General features: G+C 37.3%; 1 protein-coding gene across 2 annotated transcripts; it reads right to left on the bottom strand.

Annotated features, from left to right (window-relative positions):
• Positions 1-443: 443 nt before the first annotated feature.
• On the bottom strand, positions 444-17,594 carry LOC114457409 (zinc finger protein 106-like). 2 transcript variants are annotated; one of them, XM_028439170.1, is made up of 21 exons: positions 17,265-17,594; positions 17,112-17,173; positions 15,551-15,748; positions 14,028-14,993; positions 13,126-13,441; positions 12,988-13,039; positions 12,694-12,848; positions 11,302-11,362; positions 10,835-11,226; positions 9,104-9,333; positions 8,979-9,028; positions 8,206-8,339; positions 7,963-8,097; positions 6,845-6,961; positions 6,576-6,767; positions 6,113-6,175; positions 5,913-6,032; positions 4,205-4,276; positions 3,189-3,260; positions 2,952-3,098; positions 444-1,267 (listed from the first exon to the last, which is right to left on the bottom strand). In XM_028439170.1, exons 1-21 carry the CDS (start codon positions 17,358-17,360, stop codon positions 1,211-1,213), a joined length of 3,687 nt encoding a protein of 1,228 aa, XP_028294971.1. In that variant the 5' UTR covers positions 17,361-17,594; the 3' UTR covers positions 444-1,210. The 2 variants fall into 2 exon arrangements, with proteins under 2 accessions (XP_028294971.1, XP_028294972.1); XM_028439171.1 differs by having other exon boundaries at positions 10,835-11,214.
• Between the last annotated feature and the right edge of the window lie 488 nt (positions 17,595-18,082).

The following is an 18,082-nucleotide window of genomic DNA, read 5'->3' as shown; positions in this document are numbered from 1 at the left end:
ATATAGCAGTACAGAATTTTCTGAAGAGTTTGATACCTCAATTGTTGAAATTGGTTGAAAATTGTGGAACGAGTTAGAGGATACGGAAGAATAAGAACATATAATAAGAAATATAACTAGAATTTTTGCATTTCCTGAAGAAAATGCAAGTGAGGATGCATGTGCTGGCCCGCGTCGCACCACATTAGCATAGCATTAACCTAGCAATAGCCTTATCGTTGTAATAACCTAGCAACAATCGCTTTGAAGGTTGAAAAAGGTTGAAAAAGGTTGAAAAAGTTTAAAATTTTTGATAAAGTTTGAAAAATTTGAAATAGGTTGAAAAAGGCTGAAAAAGTTTGAAAAGGTTGAAAAAGGTTGAAAAAGGTGGAAAAAGGTTGAAAAAGGTTAAAAAGGTTGAAAAAGGCTGAAAAAGTTTGAAAAGGTTGAAAAAGGCTGAAAAAGTTTGAAAAGGTTGAAAAAGGTTGAAAAAGGTTAAAAAAGTTGAAAAAGTTTGAAAAAGGTTGAAAAAGGTTGAAAAAGGTTGAAAAAGTTGAATGGTTTGGATCAGTTTCAAAATGGCTGACGATGAAGAGGGTCAAAGTGTCAAAGAGGGTCAAAAAGGTTTGAACTTTCAATGTAAGTGGATGAGAGCACAAAGTTCCACGAGAAATAACTCAAAAAGTTGAAAAGTTTTCAAACCACTGAGATATAGCAGAGAAGTACAGAATTTTCTGAAGTGTTTGATACCTCAATTGTTGAAATTGGTTAAAAATTGTGGGACTAGATAGAGTGCACAAAAGAAGAATAAAAACACATAATACGAATACAATAGTGAGGATGCCGATGCATCCTCAATAATAATCCTTAGTTTTACAGCTTAATATTGAATGTTTTAACATTTTGACATCTAACGTGCAATGATGAACTGCAGAAATACTTACCACCTTAGGCGATGATGAACAGAATCAAAGAACAATAAAAACAAAAATTGTAGCCCTTTGCAGTTTTATTCTTTTCACAAAAGTTAGTCTTTCCTGCAGATTTGCAGACTCAGCAGTGAAGAATGAGTTAAAGTGTGAGAATTCCAAACCAAACAGGGACACAGGTCGATTTCTCAGAAATAAAATGAGTTGATTAATTATCAAATGATTGAAATGAGTTCCTGTGTGATCAGTAGCATGTTGTCTTGTTTTGTTGTATGTTGAGATTCCTCCAAACCTCTCGCCTGTCAAAGCGCCGCGCTGCTGTCATTATCCACATGGAACTGCATGTGTTCAGGCAATTTCTGCAGAAGAAAAGCAAACAAGAATCACGTTTGGTTTCCCTTAGGTCAGTGCATTTTCTGTTCAAAAAAGGAAAAATAAAAACAAAACAAAAAATCAAGTTATCTGATTTATTTTATTTTAAAATTAAAAAATTAAGATTGAAATTCAAGGCAACTTTTTTTCTTTTTAAACAGTTGATTTTAATTTTTTGCTTCTAAAAACAAGTTCCAACAGCTTTAGCCAAAGTAAATTCAAGACTTTTTAAGACTTTTTATTGCCATTTAAAAATCAATTAAAGACCAACTTCACAGTAAACACAATTGGGGGATGTGCAACCAGTACACACAAAAATACACAAAATGACAGTAAAATACACACACAAAAGTATCAAAATCACTCCAAAAACAAAAGATGACAACAAAAATAGCCAGAAATCTATGAAACAACAAAAATACAAAAAATAAAAACCATTAAGAAAAATCTTTACTGGATAGGCAATTTTCATTAAATTTACATTTTCCTATGTTGTTTAGACATTTAAATGTTACCATTTATTCTGAAATGTGAGACTAATTACATACTTATTATGTGTTAAAATTTTAAGACTTTTGAAACATTGATTTAAGACATTTTAATGGCAATTAAGGCCTTATTTATAGATCCATGAATTTAAGGCCTTTTTAAGGATCCGCAGGAACCCTGTTGTAGCCAGTTTTATTTATCTCTTCTTGACCCTTACAAAGAAAAATACCTTAAATTTTGAATTTCAAAAAGAAAATCATACAACTCACTTGTTTTTAATTAGAGATGTAACGATTCACTCAACTCCCGATACGATTCGATTCACGATACTGGGTTCACGATACGATTTTCTCACAATTTATTTTACAAAATGGGACTGTAGACAAATGACTGAAAAATAGTCCTTTATTTTTTTGGGGAAAATACTATACTATTTTCCTTTTATTTTTCATTGTCAAAAGAATCCCTTGATAAACTATTCAAAATGATACAATTTAACTAAATCTTGAATGAAATAAATAAAGGAATAATACAAATGAAGAAGCCTATTAATTTAAATTCTGGTTCTATAATAAACAATTCAAAACTGCGTAATAGTTCTTTTTCTTTTTAAAAGTGCAACTGAAAATGTATTTTGTGCCTTAACAATTGGACTTACAAAAAAAAAACAAAAAAAAAAAACAGTCATTTTACTGTATTTACGTCAGATATTTGTTTAGACCAGCAGAGGGCGCTGGTAACCCAGTGGTCGGTTGGCATGCAGTTATTCCACCAGTGAAGAAGAGATGCTATGCTAGCAGACAGAGTTAATAGAAAAACCTGACTTTTACAGATATTCACGTAATATTACAGATATTCTTTCGGTGCTAAAGGAGTAAAGAATCATTTATGAGCATGTTTAACAGTAAATGGCGGCCAGAAAGAAAATAGTAGCAGATTCCGCCCGTCACGTCCGCTTCTGGAAGGATTAATATATAGCGCCCTCTGCTGTTTAAAAAAAGTACTGCGATTCAATTTTCAGAGCATCGATGTGAACTGTGGTACCTATGAATCAATTTTTAACTGCCTTACGATTAATCGTTACATCCCTATTTTTAATACTATTTTATGAATGGAAAATCCGATGACCCAAACATGCACCGAGAGAATGATTTTATCCATCCATCTCCTGACTTGTTTTACCTCTTTGATTGACTGTTGGTTCGCAAAAAATGCATCGCAGCTCCTCCAGCGACATTTAATCATCTGCAAACTGGGATTGGTGTGATCTCTGGTGAGATGCTGCACGAGATGGTCCAGGATGCCGAAGATCAGCGAGCATTTTTCCCACTGTGGAAAAAGATGACATGACGAGAACAACAGAAATGTACAACAGTCCTGAAGTGTGCACTGGCCCCGCCCCGCCCTGCCCCGCCTCACCCAGCAGCGGTAGTTCTTCATCAGGTTGAGCTTCACGGCTGTAAGGCTCCCATCATAGCAGCCTGTGTAGATCTGAGAGATGGGGAAACATTATTTTATTTATTTAATATGTTTATGCTATAAGACAGCGGTTCTTTAACTTTTGCGGCTCAAGTACCCTTTTCTCTATATTTTGAATCCTAGTACCTCCTTTTGTCTGACTACCTTTTGCTCAGAATACTATGAAACAAGAACTATACAGCATAATGATGGAATGAATGAGTAACACACATTTTGAAGAATCACATTTTGTAAATAAGTGGAATTAAACAGTGTTAGGTTTCCTGAATAGATTTATTTATAAAGTTTCTTTTTTTTCCGGTCATCTCCCTACTGATGTGGGACCAAAACAGATCCTTGTATTTTCAGTTCATCTTCTGATCAAGATCATTTCTATCATCATTTTGTGTATTTTGTTGTCGTTTGTCTGTTCTTTTTATGTTTTAGTTGTCGTTTTTGTGTTGTTGTTGGTATTATTTAAAATATTCTGTGTGCGTGTGTGAGAGTTTTTGGTGTTGTTTGGTTGTTTCTTATGTCGTTTTGTATGTTTCTCTGTTATTTTTGTGTATTTTTCTCTCATTTAGTGTGTCTTTGTTGTTGTTTTGTGTATTGCTGGTAATAGTAAGTATTTTTCTCTCTTAGTGCGTGTGTTTTTGGTGTCATTTTGTTGTTGTCTGTTCTTTTGATTATTAAGTATATTTTTCTTATTTTGTGTTTTTTGTCCTCGTTTTGTGACTCACTGGTATTATTTGGTATTGTCATTTTTAACTAAAAATAAACATTATAAAACCCCATATTTTTAATGCTTTCATTTGTTAATTTCCCCCCCAACCCGTCCCCCACCCCCGTCTCTCTCAAGTAACCCCTGTAGTGCCATCGCATCCCCTCAGGAGTACATGTACCCCCATTTGAGAAACACTGCTATAAGGAAGGATTTTGTCAGCAAAGCATGTTCAGGTGGTTATTAATCAACTTACAATGCTCTTATGTACAGCCATGCACATCACCATGTCACTGTGGCCTCCGTACACCTGCAGCCGGTCGTGGGACTGAGAAGAAACAATGAAGTTTGTACAACTGTATTATATAAACACATGACGACAGATTTATTGTGAAAATCTAAACAGTTTAATGCCTATTATTGTGATTTAAGGCCATAGAAGGAGGTTTCATCGAACTTCCAAACTCAAATCATCGCTCCAAGCGTCAATGAAACGCGTCGCTGATGAGCTATTGCTACGTTTATAAACAGCACATTCAACTAGTCTGAAAAACATAATATCAGTGGTTCTCAACCTTTTTCGCGGGTCGTGACTCCAGTCACAAATTTATAATGACTCTAGAGGAATTTTTCATCTAGGGTTCATTTTTGATCATGTCTGCTCCTCCATCACTATGTTACGCTGCAACTATGTTATATCTTTCCATTATCCTTTACATTTATTATTATTATAGGGTTTCTGTTTTTTTTGTTTTTTGTTCTTCGCACCATCCATCAAGCTAAATTCCTTATATTGTTTTTAAACTGTACTTAAATAAAACTGATTCTGATTAGTGCATAAAGTTTTCTTTTTTTACTGCATTTTATTTGAACTAAATTTATACTTAGAAAGTTAAAGTAGAGAATACTTATGATTGAGATTGTCTGTGGTAAAGAATGACAAGAAATTAATAATAATTTCAGGTGACTCCATTTTAATTCCAGGCCACCCCACGGTTAAAAAACACTGCATTATCTTGTCTTAACCAGTCACAACCTGAATATCATTGTATTGAACCAAAGTAAGAGCAGGTTGAACAAAAGATAATCAGAATAATACACGTATGGCAGCGTGAAAAAAAAAAAAGTAGTAGTTTAATGATTCAGTAAAATATTTTATATGATTAACAGATAATTTACCTTTTAAGCCCCAGCCACTTTTCTCCAAAAATCATATACCCATAACAAATAATGTTTTTTTAAGCTTCTACATAACATATATGGCTATTTTTTTCTAGATTGAAGTAGGACCCTTAGTGGTTACAGATGATGTGAAATTTTGGAAATATATGATACTGAGTGACAATAAACTATGTTTACAGAAATGTGTAATATGACCAACAAAAAAATATAGATTTACATCAAATATAGAGCAAATTTTCATTATCGAGAGCTATAAAAACAGAAATAATTGAAATAATGTATGGACATCAAGTGCAGCAAGTTTGGTGATAATAATAAACAATAGGACAAAGATACACATTTTTTTGTGCAAAAAAGTACAGGCGGAAGCCCACTTTGCCACAACCGTGCCAAAGTTTTCCACAAGTTTGGAAAAAAGTTTGTAACTGTAATGTCAGTCAATCGTTGTTAGTCTTATGTTTGACCACTAGGAAATAAACATGTCCATTTTTATTCAGGTCTCTGCGGTGCCATGCATAATGTTATTTTTGGTTCTGTTACGCATAAGTCTAGTTCAGCAATGCAGAATGTTTGACACTGTGTTGTAAAGCTCGGAGCCTGTAGAAATTGATATCAAACACCATGGGACTGGCCAATTAGATGGGTTAAGGAAGGACTGGCCATTTTACGCACAAGCTCAAATGTGTAGAATGGTGGTATCTATCAGATTACACAAGTTTTTTTCCCAACCCACCACTTAGTCTTCAAAACCTTGTTTGAATAACATTGTAATCCTAACACACCTGCAGCTCATAGACTCGGACCAGCTGATCCAGACAGGAGGTCACCATCACTTTTCCTAAGATGACGATAGAAGTCACGGCGTGACCGTGACCTTTGTAGATGCGGATGAGCTCCCCTGACTACAGACAGAGGGCGACAGCGAGCAAAAGATCAACATTAGTTCAAAATGATGAAGCAAATATCTGCAGGTTTATCTTACGTGAATGTTGTGTGCGTGTACTGAAGTGTCGCTGGAGCCACTGAAGACCAAATCATTCACCACCTGAAAACAACAGACGAGGTGAAAAAAACAAAAAACTCCTGCAGATGCATTTTACACATCGATACCAAAGGTTTGCTGTAAAAAAGGCTGTTATTAATTATGAAGGTGAGTTTTAACACTGATGAGAGTGTATTGTTCCCCGAACAAAATGGAAACATTTAGATAATCATGATTCTCAAAATAAATGAGCAAAAGCCACATCCCACAACTAATAATTACCGATACACAAACAAAGGTCTTGAGAACTAGAATCTGTGGTTTCTATAAAAATTAAAGCTAGTTGAAAGGATGGACTTTAAATAAGACGTGGCTGGGGAGTGTTAAAATAAAAGCTTTGTTATCCACTGATTTTATTTCTCAATAAAGACTGAGGTAATTAAAGTACAGAGGATCTCCTCACATTCATACAGAGCACCGTCTTGGTGTGTCCCTCCAAAGAGCGCAGCAGCAGGCCACTTTTTGCGTCGCGTACGCTAATGGTGCTGTCATAGGAACCAACCAGCAGCAGCCGGCGGGCGCCTTCCTGAGCTGAACCCATGCAGCTCACCCCACGAGGGCCGTGACACTCAAAGACATCCAGCTGCTTCAATGTCTAATGAAAGAAGAAAAAAAAGAAACATCAAGCACTTGCATTTTCTGAAATCAGACAATAGTTTGAGAGTAACTCACCTTTAAGTCGTAGCTGGCGACTGATCCGGAAGCAAGTCCCACATACAGAATATTCCATCTGATGTGCAAACACAGCACACGATCTGGAAGGTTGATCTGATTCAGACACTTCTGAGACTATAGGGATACATACACTTGTTAAAAAATTAGATGAAGTTATGATCACAGCATTTACAGCAGCACATGCATGTATAAAAAAGCAGCAGTTCTGTTGTTCTTTGTAAAGACATTTGGGGTTGAATTTGAGTTAACCTTAAAGATCTACATCTTCAGAACTGACTAAAGCAGTAATGTCAAATATGAGATCAATGGGCCGAATAATAATTTGTCTCAGTGAAGATTTTACAGTATTATCCTCAAGATTATTTTGTCTTTAACAGGCCTTGATTTTTTTGCTGACTTCCACCATCAGTCACGCACTAAGGGAAGGTAAAGGTCCCTTAAGGGAGCTCTTCTTCTCTGCCCAAATGATCACCAAAGCTCTTTGTCACTCAGTCAGAATCCTTGTGTGCTCGCGTGAAGATTCTGTAGGAAAGTGTCCTGGAGCGACACCGGAAGATATAAGCTTCCTTCAAGTCATCCAGGGGTCAAAGGTGACATTGTTGGTTTACATACTCACACTGCACATGTAAGAAGGGGAATATTCAGTGTTTAAAGCAACACCTTTGGCGGGCATTTGGGATTCATAGAATCATAGTTGCATTCGTAACTCTTCAATTTCAAGATTGTGAAACACAGGCGTTTTTTTAAGGAGTTTTGTTAGGCATAGATCTTCTAATAAGAACATTTAAAAAATTTTAGGCCAAGGAAAAAAAACTGTGGATGATCCGTTTAAAGAGATACTTGATTCTGTAAGTTTATTTATTATTTTTTTTAAAAAGCTTTGTCAATATTTCAGGATGTATATGGTTGTATGTGTGAGGTTCCTTCAGAATCATTGAAGTATTTATTATCCCTGGACTGCACCAGAGTAGATCATCTTCTAAAAAGAACTCTACGTCCCCACCCAGCTGTGTTTGCACGGATTCAATAGTGATGTCCGTACCGTGTAACTGCCTGAACTGTCACACCGTGAAAGTGGCTACTGCAGTGAGAGTATCTACTGTGAAGTTTTGTACCTTAATGCTGTAGGAACGAATGGTCTGGTCACTGGATCCAGTGAAGAGGCGGGCCGGTGCGTTTGGGACGGCTGACACCAGCAGACAGTTGATTTTATTGGTGTGACCATCAAACACAGCTTTACACTCTCTGGTCTGAATGAAACAGGCACAATATGCAGATGCGTACTCTTTTTAATCAGAGTATTTACAAAAAAACTACAACGGTCCATCTAGTTTGATAATGGAGTTGTCTGGACCTACCACCAGGCAGTATGCACGGGCTGTGTTGTCTGCTGAACACGTGTAAAGGAAGCCGTTGTGGATTTGCAGGCCATGGATTGGACCGCTGTGATCTGAAAAAGCTCCAACGGACGGTTTCTGCTCCTCCACACTCACTGAAACACAGAAATTAGCATGTTTTTATGGAGAAGAAACTGTTATTTTTATGCAATCATATAAAAAATGGATTTGAAACTAAAAAAAGATTTGCAAACAAAACTATCATTATTATTTAATTTTTTTAAAATGCTGGTTTTGTTTACAATGAAAAATTATTTCTCATGAAACGATACATTTTCTTTGCGTTTCCTGAAGTTTTATATGTGTTTCAACTTCAAGCGTGTGGGCGTGGTCTTCTCCGGACAATGTTAGAAGTCTTTTTATTTTTCAGTTTGGGTCGTTCGAAACAAAACCATAACTTCAGGAAACACAAAACAAAAATTCTGAAAACGGAACCAAAACTTCAGGAAATGTAAACAAAATGTATCGTTTCATGAGAACTCATTTTTGATTTGAAAACAAAATCAGCATTTCAAAAATATATACTGTATATATATTAGTAGTGATAGCTTTGTTTGTGAATATTTAGTTATTGTATTACAAATCTATTATTTTTGTTTGCAAATCCTTCTTTAAATTTCAAACCCTTGTTTTGTTTAATTGCATAAAAAGACATTTCTCTCCATGTGCTGTTAGATGAAGCTCTGAGTCCTCACTGTGAGCAGCACGTTACAAGCAGAGGCAGCGTTACTTACCTGGAGAAGTGACGTCACCCATCACTGGCTCATCAGGAAGTTCAATTTTGCTGAAAAGTCAAGCAACAAACAGTAAGTCACATGTTGAACAGAAACCAGTCCTGTGCAGCTCAGGTTTAACTCACAGGGGACTTTTACACTGTTGAACAGTCTGAAAGCTAACAGAGACCAATGCTTCGCTCTCTGCGGCCTGAGGTGGCGCTGGTTGCACAGGCAGCGTTCCTAGCTCAGGCTTGTCCTCGTCGTCTGATTCGTCGATGGCTATGACCACTTGATTGGAGGAATTGTTCACCTCCACCACATCGTCGCTCTCTTTATCTTCTTGCTTTTCTGGAACGGACACGTTTCCGTGGGGCTGTTCGATTATAAGAAAAGTAATAATATTAATTATTTTAGTCATAATTAAAATCACGATTATTCAAACGATTACTTGTCAACCAAAGTTATTTATTTTTGTACAAAATAAATTTGGGCGGAGGTAGTATTAATAATTGTTTTGTCTCGTGAGTGCCAAGCTTAATTCTTTGTCGATATCCTAAATAGTTGAAGCTTGTTTTATTTAGCAAATTAAAAATACCCTAAATTCTGGTCTATAAGCCGATACTTTATCACACGCTTGGAGCCCTGGGGCTTAAACAGTGACGCGGCTAATTTGTGGATTTTTTTTTCTGGGTTTTGCAAGCTTCATGTCGCCAAAGAATCCATCGTAATGGATGAGGTTTCTCTGATGTTTGACCTGCCTCTCACTCTGACTGTCAACAAGAAAGGTGAATCGTCTGTCACACTGAAAACAATGGGCCATGAAAAAACCCACTTCACCTGTTTTCTTAGCTGCACCGGGATAAAAGCTTCCACCACTGGTGATTTTTAAATGCATGATGATGCCAGAAGAACAACTTCCGAGAGGAATTGCTGTGAAAGTCAACAAAAAAGGATGGATAATGGAAAGCCTGATGAAGGAATGGCTGAAGGAGTGCTATGCAAGCGACCAGGAGGACACTTTCACAGAAAGTTTAGAAGTAGAAGGCAGAGCGTTCAGCTACCAGGCTCAGATTATTATATTTTGATAGCGCTTTGAGATGACTTTTGTTGTAATTAGCACTATATAAATAAAGTTGAATTTAATTTAATTGAAATAAGACCCAACTCATTTCCAGCAGTGATTCTTGGCGGCACAACAAAGTACATCAGTGTAAATCATGCATTTAAGGTGGCGCTCCACATTCAGTGGGAGGCTTGAATGACAAGTGGGGAAAAATCATTGACTAAAACGGGCCGCAAGCGAAGAGCAACGTATGCTCAAGTCTGCCCGTGGATCGTGACAGCGTGACGCAATGTAAAGTAATCCACCATCACCAATGTGTTTTGAAAGGCTGGGCTGCTGCTTGATGAAGAGGGCAGCATGAGCTCTGCTGGCAATTTGCCTCCAGATGGAAGTGACAAGAACGACAATGAAAATGAAGGAGATGACTTCAGTGGGTTCAGTTTTTAGGAGGAGGAGGAGGAAGATTGTGACCAGTGTCTTTCTTGGTAGGCTACTGTTAAATTATTTATTTTGTTACAAGCCATGTAACAGGCACCGTCGTCCGTTAAAGCCTGTGTAAATTTCATTTGTTTCAATGTAGACACATGCGACTTAAAGACGTGTGCAGCTACTTGTGTTCAAAATAAATATTTTTAAATACAGTGGGTGCGGCTTACATTCAGGTGCTTAGTAGTACGTAAATTACCGTAAGTAGTAATTGAAAAAATATAGTTTTTTTAAATAACCATTTTTTCTTTATTATGTTATTTTGTAAATGTTGAGTGTCATAATTGAAATTGCACAGCCTTACGTTTCCGTTCTGTCTACTCACATTTTCGTCTACTTTGATATGAGAGTCATCTTCAATCAGCAGGCATTCCTTGTCTGGTCCCTGGTTTCTGTCCTGTGGGTTTCCACTAGTTTCCTGCTCCAGTTGCTCAGTCAGAACCTCTGCAGAGGGAGGTGGGTTCACTGACCGCTGAGAAACATGAGGTTTTTCATCCAGCTGTGCATTATTGGTGGGCAGGTGGCAAGTTTCCCCCTGTTTTAACGGATCAGGGATGGTTGGAGTCGATGCTGCTGGAGCAGTGGAAGGTGTCGGCTGATTGGACGATACAGGGGCAGGTTCGGAGGTGGAAAGAGGAAGTGTGCGCGTGGGAGCAGCAGCTCCAGCGTGAGAGGTGGAGGGAAGCTCTGAGACAGCAGATGCTCCTGAATAGTCCCCTGAAACAAATGAACAAACAACTTACTTATCTACAGTTTGAGCCTGAAATGTCAGCATTGTTGTTTCTTTGGCACCTTGCATCGCCTTCAGAATCTCGATGCGTTCGGCTCTCAGACTGTTGACCTCAGCCATGCACTGAATCAAAGAACAGGAAAAAACAATTAGCATCGATGAAGCACAAACAAGTGCTCTAAAAAAACCTAATTCAGCCAATTGACATTTTGCTTTTTCTCCGCTCTTGATTTTGAAATAATTTGGCTAAATTTGAATACTTATCTAGATTCCAGTTTGTTTAAAAGAAAACTTTAGTCTAATTTTAAAATGGCTGTATGTTGAGTGGTTTTGTATGGTTTTCAGAAAGTGTTTTATTTTATTCATGAGGATTATTAAGTGGGTGTCTTAATATTTCTTTTACATCGGGTATATTATCAATTGTATTTGTAATTTGACATGTTGTAATTGATGCGATTGTCTATTCTGTATTTGTATTTTACTGTTGTCTTTGTGGACACCAGGAAGACTAGCTGGTTACTAAGGTACCAGCTAATGGAGAGCCTCAATAAAAACATAAAATATACCTCCATTGATATCAAAAAGAATAAAACAACAGTTTGTTTTTGTTGTTTCTTATTGGACCGTTGTTGGCTTTGGCATTCAATTTTTTTTTTATTAAACTCTAATTTAGAAGCATTACAAATATTAAAGCTCCTGGAGACAATAAAAACAGAGTTTAGGCCTCATAGATCAACAAATAGAAGAACATTTGTTTAAAAAAACATGTAAAAGGTTGAAATTGTTGCTTGAAAGTTTGCTTTGATCTCCACTTTAAACTTATAGACATTGCCGGAAAGGTTTTTGGGTTTGCACTATGTTGCAAGTGTTTTAACTTCATTCTTACAGTTATTTCTTGGGTTTGGCCACAAAAACTCTGCCAAAGTGACTTCACAACACATTTCTGGTGTTTTCAGACTGAAAGTTGCAGCAAAACAATGGTGGATGTTTATTTTGGGATTTACAAGGAAAGGTCTAAATCAGGACAAAATGAATCCCTCAGGGAGTGAGGTGATATGAGGGCAAATACCGAGAGAATCACTGTCCTCTTTGTCTGGCAGAGAAACACAGGAAAACAAGAGTAAGAATGAAGTAAAAACACTCCAATGCATCCATCTACGGGACTCCACATCCCACAATGCAATGCGTGAAAGACCATAATCTCCAGCAGCTTTAAATGTAATATTCAAGTTGCTCTTTTTCTGTATTTTTATCAAGAATGTCCATCAATGGTAAATTTCACTATTATTCTCTAAAATAAAACCCTAACATAACAGAATTTTAACATTATTTCTTAATAGCATAAAGAATGCAAAACAATATTATATTTGGATTTCATTAAGTGTGAAATATTTGTCCTATAATGAATGACAAGGGTTAAAAGTGTGCGTTAAGAACTCAAACTCTCTGTATACCTGCTGTTTGAGGAGCATCAGTCTTTGGACTTCTGCGTAAGCAGTTTGAAGAGCAATGCGGGCTTTATTTGCCGACTCGTCCAAATCTCCCAATCTTAAGCACATTTCCTCCTCCTTTAGAGACACCGCCAGCAGCCGCTCCATCTGACCCTGATCTAGAAGGCAAAGGATATCACATCACTGAAATATTCCTTTGGATTGACAGCAACAAACTGGCTCATAATTTACAAAGAAGGCAAATTAATTATGAATTAACACAACAATAGTTTCCATTGGTGGACAATAAGAACGTACCAGTGTTTAGAATCCTTTTGGTAGCAGGTGTCATGTCAGTAATATCATCAACCTGTGAGAGAAATTTAGATTCTATTGATGCATTACACTCGAAAAAGACAACGTTTCAGCAAATTCTCAATACTTTTTAGCACTTACCACGTCTCTGTTGCGTTTCCTCTTGCTGGAACAACGTCCGTCTCTAAATTCTTCGCTCCCATCCTTCCAGTTTGGTTCTTTCTTTGAGACTCTGATAATGTTTGGAGCGCAGTTGCTTTCCAAAAATTCCTGAGAGTCTGACTGAACCTCTATGCAGCTGTTTGTATCATCTGGGACTTGAAGCTCAGGAGGCAAAATCCCAGGTGGGTCTGAGGAATTGACTGGAAGAGTGACCCAGAGGGAACCCTCAGATAGAGTCAGACTACGAGCTTCAGGCAGTTGTGGGATCTGACGTTTTACCATTTCAACTCCAAACCTGCAAATGAAACGTGTAGCAGCAGACAGCAGGTTAGGGCAGTGGAAAAATGATAAATATTAAAAAACGCATTTCCAACTCATAATTCCAGTTCAAGTTCTTTTTTGAATAATAGATTACGGTTTCATTTATTCATACAGCAGTTTTTCAGGAAATACACTTTGATCTCCTGGCATGTTTCAACTGTCAATTGCCAGTTTTCTTCAGCGGTGTCTGCTGATCGTTTTGATGTTTCCTTGACTTCCGCGTAATAATTTCAGTCAACTCCAGGAAGTCAATTCTAACAATTGACTTCCGCGTAATTGCTGGAATTATTGCGTGGAAGTCAAAGAAACATCAAAGCGATCATTAAAGTAATGTCAAGGAAACGCCAAAGCGAACATCAAAGTAATCATTCCAGTAAATTCCAGCAATTGACTTCTGCGTATTTGCTGGAAAAATTGTGACACGGAAGTCAAGAAAACATCAAAGCGATCAGCAGACACCTCTGAAGAAGACTGGCAGTTGACAGTCGATAAACATGTCAGGAGATCAAAGTAGATTTCCAGAATAAATAAAACATACAAACATAGTATATCCTCCTCACCTCGGTTTGCGTTTAGTCCTTCTCTTTTTTGCTTGGTCATACATCATGTTCCAGTCCAGCCTACTTTTGGATCCGGACTGGCTCAGTAACTTGTTTATGGTCGGTTTAAGTCTGTCCTCCTTGTCTCCGTGAGCTTTTCCTGGTTTGTGGGCGATCCGAACCTTTCTTGAATTGTTTTGCTCTCTAGCCTTGCTGACGTCAGGAGAAGACGTGATGTAAGTAATGTCCTGAGAATCAGTCTGTGAAGCTTCACTCAAGTCTTTTGGCATCTGTATTGTTCTAAATAACATCTGGTGTGGATGTGCAGATGTGCTGAGGTCGTTCTGTGAGGCGTCTGAACCTTGTTTTCTGCTCTCACAGATCTGCTTACGAGCTTCTCGTTCGGCTCTGCACGGCTCTCTCACACCCAGAGATTTCCTGATGTTCCTCAGCATGGAGTTGACAGTCTGGGCCGCGGTTGTGCTGGTCGCTGTAAACGATGCGGGCTGAGTGGAATGTTCTGAACCTTTTTGTACTGACTGAGAGGATCTACTGCTATCGGCTTGGGTTTGATCAAAGATTAAGGCTCCTTTTGGAGGGAAGTGATCACTGGTGAAGTCCTTTGCTTGAGTGTCGCCGTGTTGTCCATAGCGACAGTTGTAGGGGGTGGGAGACCATGCCATTGGCTCTGGCCCATCCGTAGCAGTACTCTGGGATGTGTGGTTCTCGGACCAACGGCTCTCATTTGGCATCTTGTTACACAAATTACTGCCGATAGAATTTGGATCACAACTGCTATAGTACCCTGTCCCTGACTGGGAAAACCGGCTTGGAATGTAAGTTTGATACCAACGTTCAGATTCACTATCTGTGGGGTGAACTTCCTGCATTTGAGTCGACATCTTCGACGCTGTGGGATTTTTACCAAGGGCGTTCCTTTGCATTTCTAATTTCTGTTTCTTTTTCTTCTTCTTCAGAACCTTTTTTCTGAGAACAAAAGACAAAAGAGTGGTTAGGATTAGGACTCGGCAATATGGACCAAAACTCATATCTCTATTTTTTTTCTCAAAATGGTGATATACGTTACAAATCTCAATAATTTAATTTCAAATTAAGCCTGACCAGAAAGACAATTCAATTTGCTGATGTAAAATGCCACACAGGCGCATTTATTAACAAACAGCTGCACAATATGTGCCACTTTTTACTTTTTCTCCTATTAAGGACAGCATGTGTGAGTGAGTTCTGTAGTGTGGCTTGTTTAGGATGCACTCATTATCCATCTAACTGTGCTTTTCATGCTGTTCTGAGAAGTAGTGAAAACAGTGACTCCTAAAACAAGTATTTGAAAACAAAATAAGCTGTAAATATATATATATATATATATATATATATATATATATAATCTAACGATAATAGGTGATATTACAATTTTCTATATCACCAAAATAGAAAACTCGATATATCTTGATTCTTGATATATCGCCCAGCTCGAGTACAAAATGTGGCTCAGCTACAGAAAAAAAAAGAAAAGAAAAGCTTACTCCTGATGCTTGAGTTGCTTGTTTCTCTCCACGATGGCGGCGATGGCCTCTGCGCTCAGACTCTCATGCAGAGAAACACGCTTCACATCTTCCAAGCCGTCCAGATTCTCTTTGTGCTCAACTGTTGAGACGTGTTTGATGTATTCCCTTAAATCCATGGCCTTGGTGTTGCATGCCTGACATGCATGGACAGCATCACTGTTTGTGGGAAAACATCAAAACATAGATGTAATAAAACTACAGCCAAAATACATAGGTGTTGTCCCGATCCGATATTGATATCGGCCCGATAGTCAGAAAAAGAATATCGGATTTTATTGGACTGCATCTAAAATCTCCGATATATATCATATTGATTCAATTGTAGAATACTGTAGATATTATGTTGAAGGTTAAAATGTATGTATCCAATTGGTTAATAATAAATGGGTCAGTTTTCCTCAGACCTACTTTTGCTGACTATTGTTCTCTGTTTGAGTAACATCACTTGATCAAGCCTTTTATAACATTCCACTAGGGATTTAAATGGTTCACATACTCTGAAAATGAAATTGCAGTACTTTAAAAGAAAAAAAAAAACATACATATTATATATATATATATATGTGTATATATATATATATATATATATATATACACATATTAGAATTTGGAATTGAGGACGCACCACAGTGTTTTAAATCAGAAGTGTGGAAGCATTTTGTCTTCCCCAAGACAAAATGAAAAAAGTGAGAAAGAAAGAACGTGTGAAATCCAAGGTAAGAGGGGCACAGAGAGGAAAAGGAGAAACAAGAGAGAGAATGAAAGCCACAGTTTGTTTATTTATATTATTTCTTTGATATGGGATTTCTTTTAAAGTCCAATTGTTAAGGCACAAAATACATTTTCAGTTGCACTTTTAAAAAGAAAACTAACTATTATGCAGTTTTGCATAGTTTACTGTAAAGCCAGAATTTAAATGAAAAGGCTTCTTTTTCATGTGTACCATTTCTTTATTTATTTCATTCAGGATTTATTTTTCATTAAATTGCATTGTTTTGCATGGTTTATCAAGGGCTATTTTTGACATAAAAAATATTACAGTATTTTGATTTTCAAAGAGAAAAAAAAATGAATGTTTTTCACTCATCATTTGTCTACAGGCTCATTTTGTAAAATAAATCATGAGTGAATCGTTACATCCCTACATTCCCCACTACAAAATAAATAATAAAAGTATGTATGATTCGTGCTGATATCGTATCAGATCGATATCAAACAATACTCAAGGCTGCAATATCGGAATCGTATCAGAAGTAAAAAAGTTGTATCGGGACATCCCTAAAAATACACAGTAAATGCTGTTTAATGCACATTTTTTTTTTTTCATGATTTTCAATAAGAACATACAAAACACATCGACACATACCACACTAGTTGCACAATGAGATGCAAGCATACACACACATGCAAAAAGTAAAGTTAAAAAATAAAATAAAAAATGTACGACTGCATTTCTACATTTTAAATCCGGGGGCCAGATCTGATCCCTGTCTAATGTCAATGAGCCAGTTATATTTACCTGCCCATAACTTTCTCCATCTGTTTGTGATGCTTTATGCCATGCATGTGCTGCAGCTCTCCCTGTAGATAAAAACATGTATCAGTGCCCAGCAACAAGTCAAAATCAGTTGAACTATGTAGTTGTTTTGTTTATGACATACGTAGTACTTACAGGTTTAGGATACATAGTGCAGCAAACGATGCAGTAGCAGGCGTTCTTGAACATCTTGGAGGAAAGTGTAGCATTGTGGTTTTTCTGGGTTTCCATTTTACTATTTGTCAACTCACGAATGTCACAAAACGCGACAATACCACAGAGGCTAACGTAAATAAATAAAAAGTAGAGCTATGTGGCTTTAAAACACTGTAAACTGAAACAAGTTTAGCAACGACCGTCAGAGCTATTGGTAGCTAATAGCACAAGCCTTACATTTCACATGGAAACAAACACGTTCAAGCCCTGCGCCGCCATGGACTTTACGTCAGTCACGTCAACTTTACGTCTGCCGTCTGATTGGCTGAATAGGAAACAGATCTACTAAGATGTAGGATAAGGTGTTAGCAGGCTCGCTAATGGACTGTTGCAAATCCGAATCTGTTACAGATCTAGTATTTGACGGACGCTGGGTTTTAAGCAATAAAATAACTGAGTAAACGTCGTAATTTTTGCAAAAAAAATTTTAGGTCAAAATGTGCAACGGGTGTGTGCAAAAGCAGTATCCAGACCGGGTATGTTGAGTTAAACGACAGTCATTTGTTGTTAATAAATAACTAAGTTGTAGCAGTTAGCCACAGCTAGCTAGTGCTTTGGTTCTACTCGTTACCTAGCTAACAAGTGACGGAAACCTATTACTTCTCCTGTTTGTGTTTGATTAAATGAACTGCATAGACTGGATCAACAAAATCATGGATTATGTGCAAACTAGGACAAATTAATGATAAAATTGCCAATTTTACCGTCTATGATCTGCTGCCCATTTGAGATTAAAC

Source organism: Gouania willdenowi, chromosome 24 (assembly GCF_900634775.1).
Source record: "Gouania willdenowi chromosome 24, fGouWil2.1, whole genome shotgun sequence".
NCBI classification, from domain to species: Eukaryota; Metazoa; Chordata; class Actinopteri; order Blenniiformes; family Gobiesocidae; genus Gouania; species Gouania willdenowi.
Note: the sequence above shows the minus strand (reverse complement) of the source record. Positions and strands in the feature narration are given on the sequence as shown.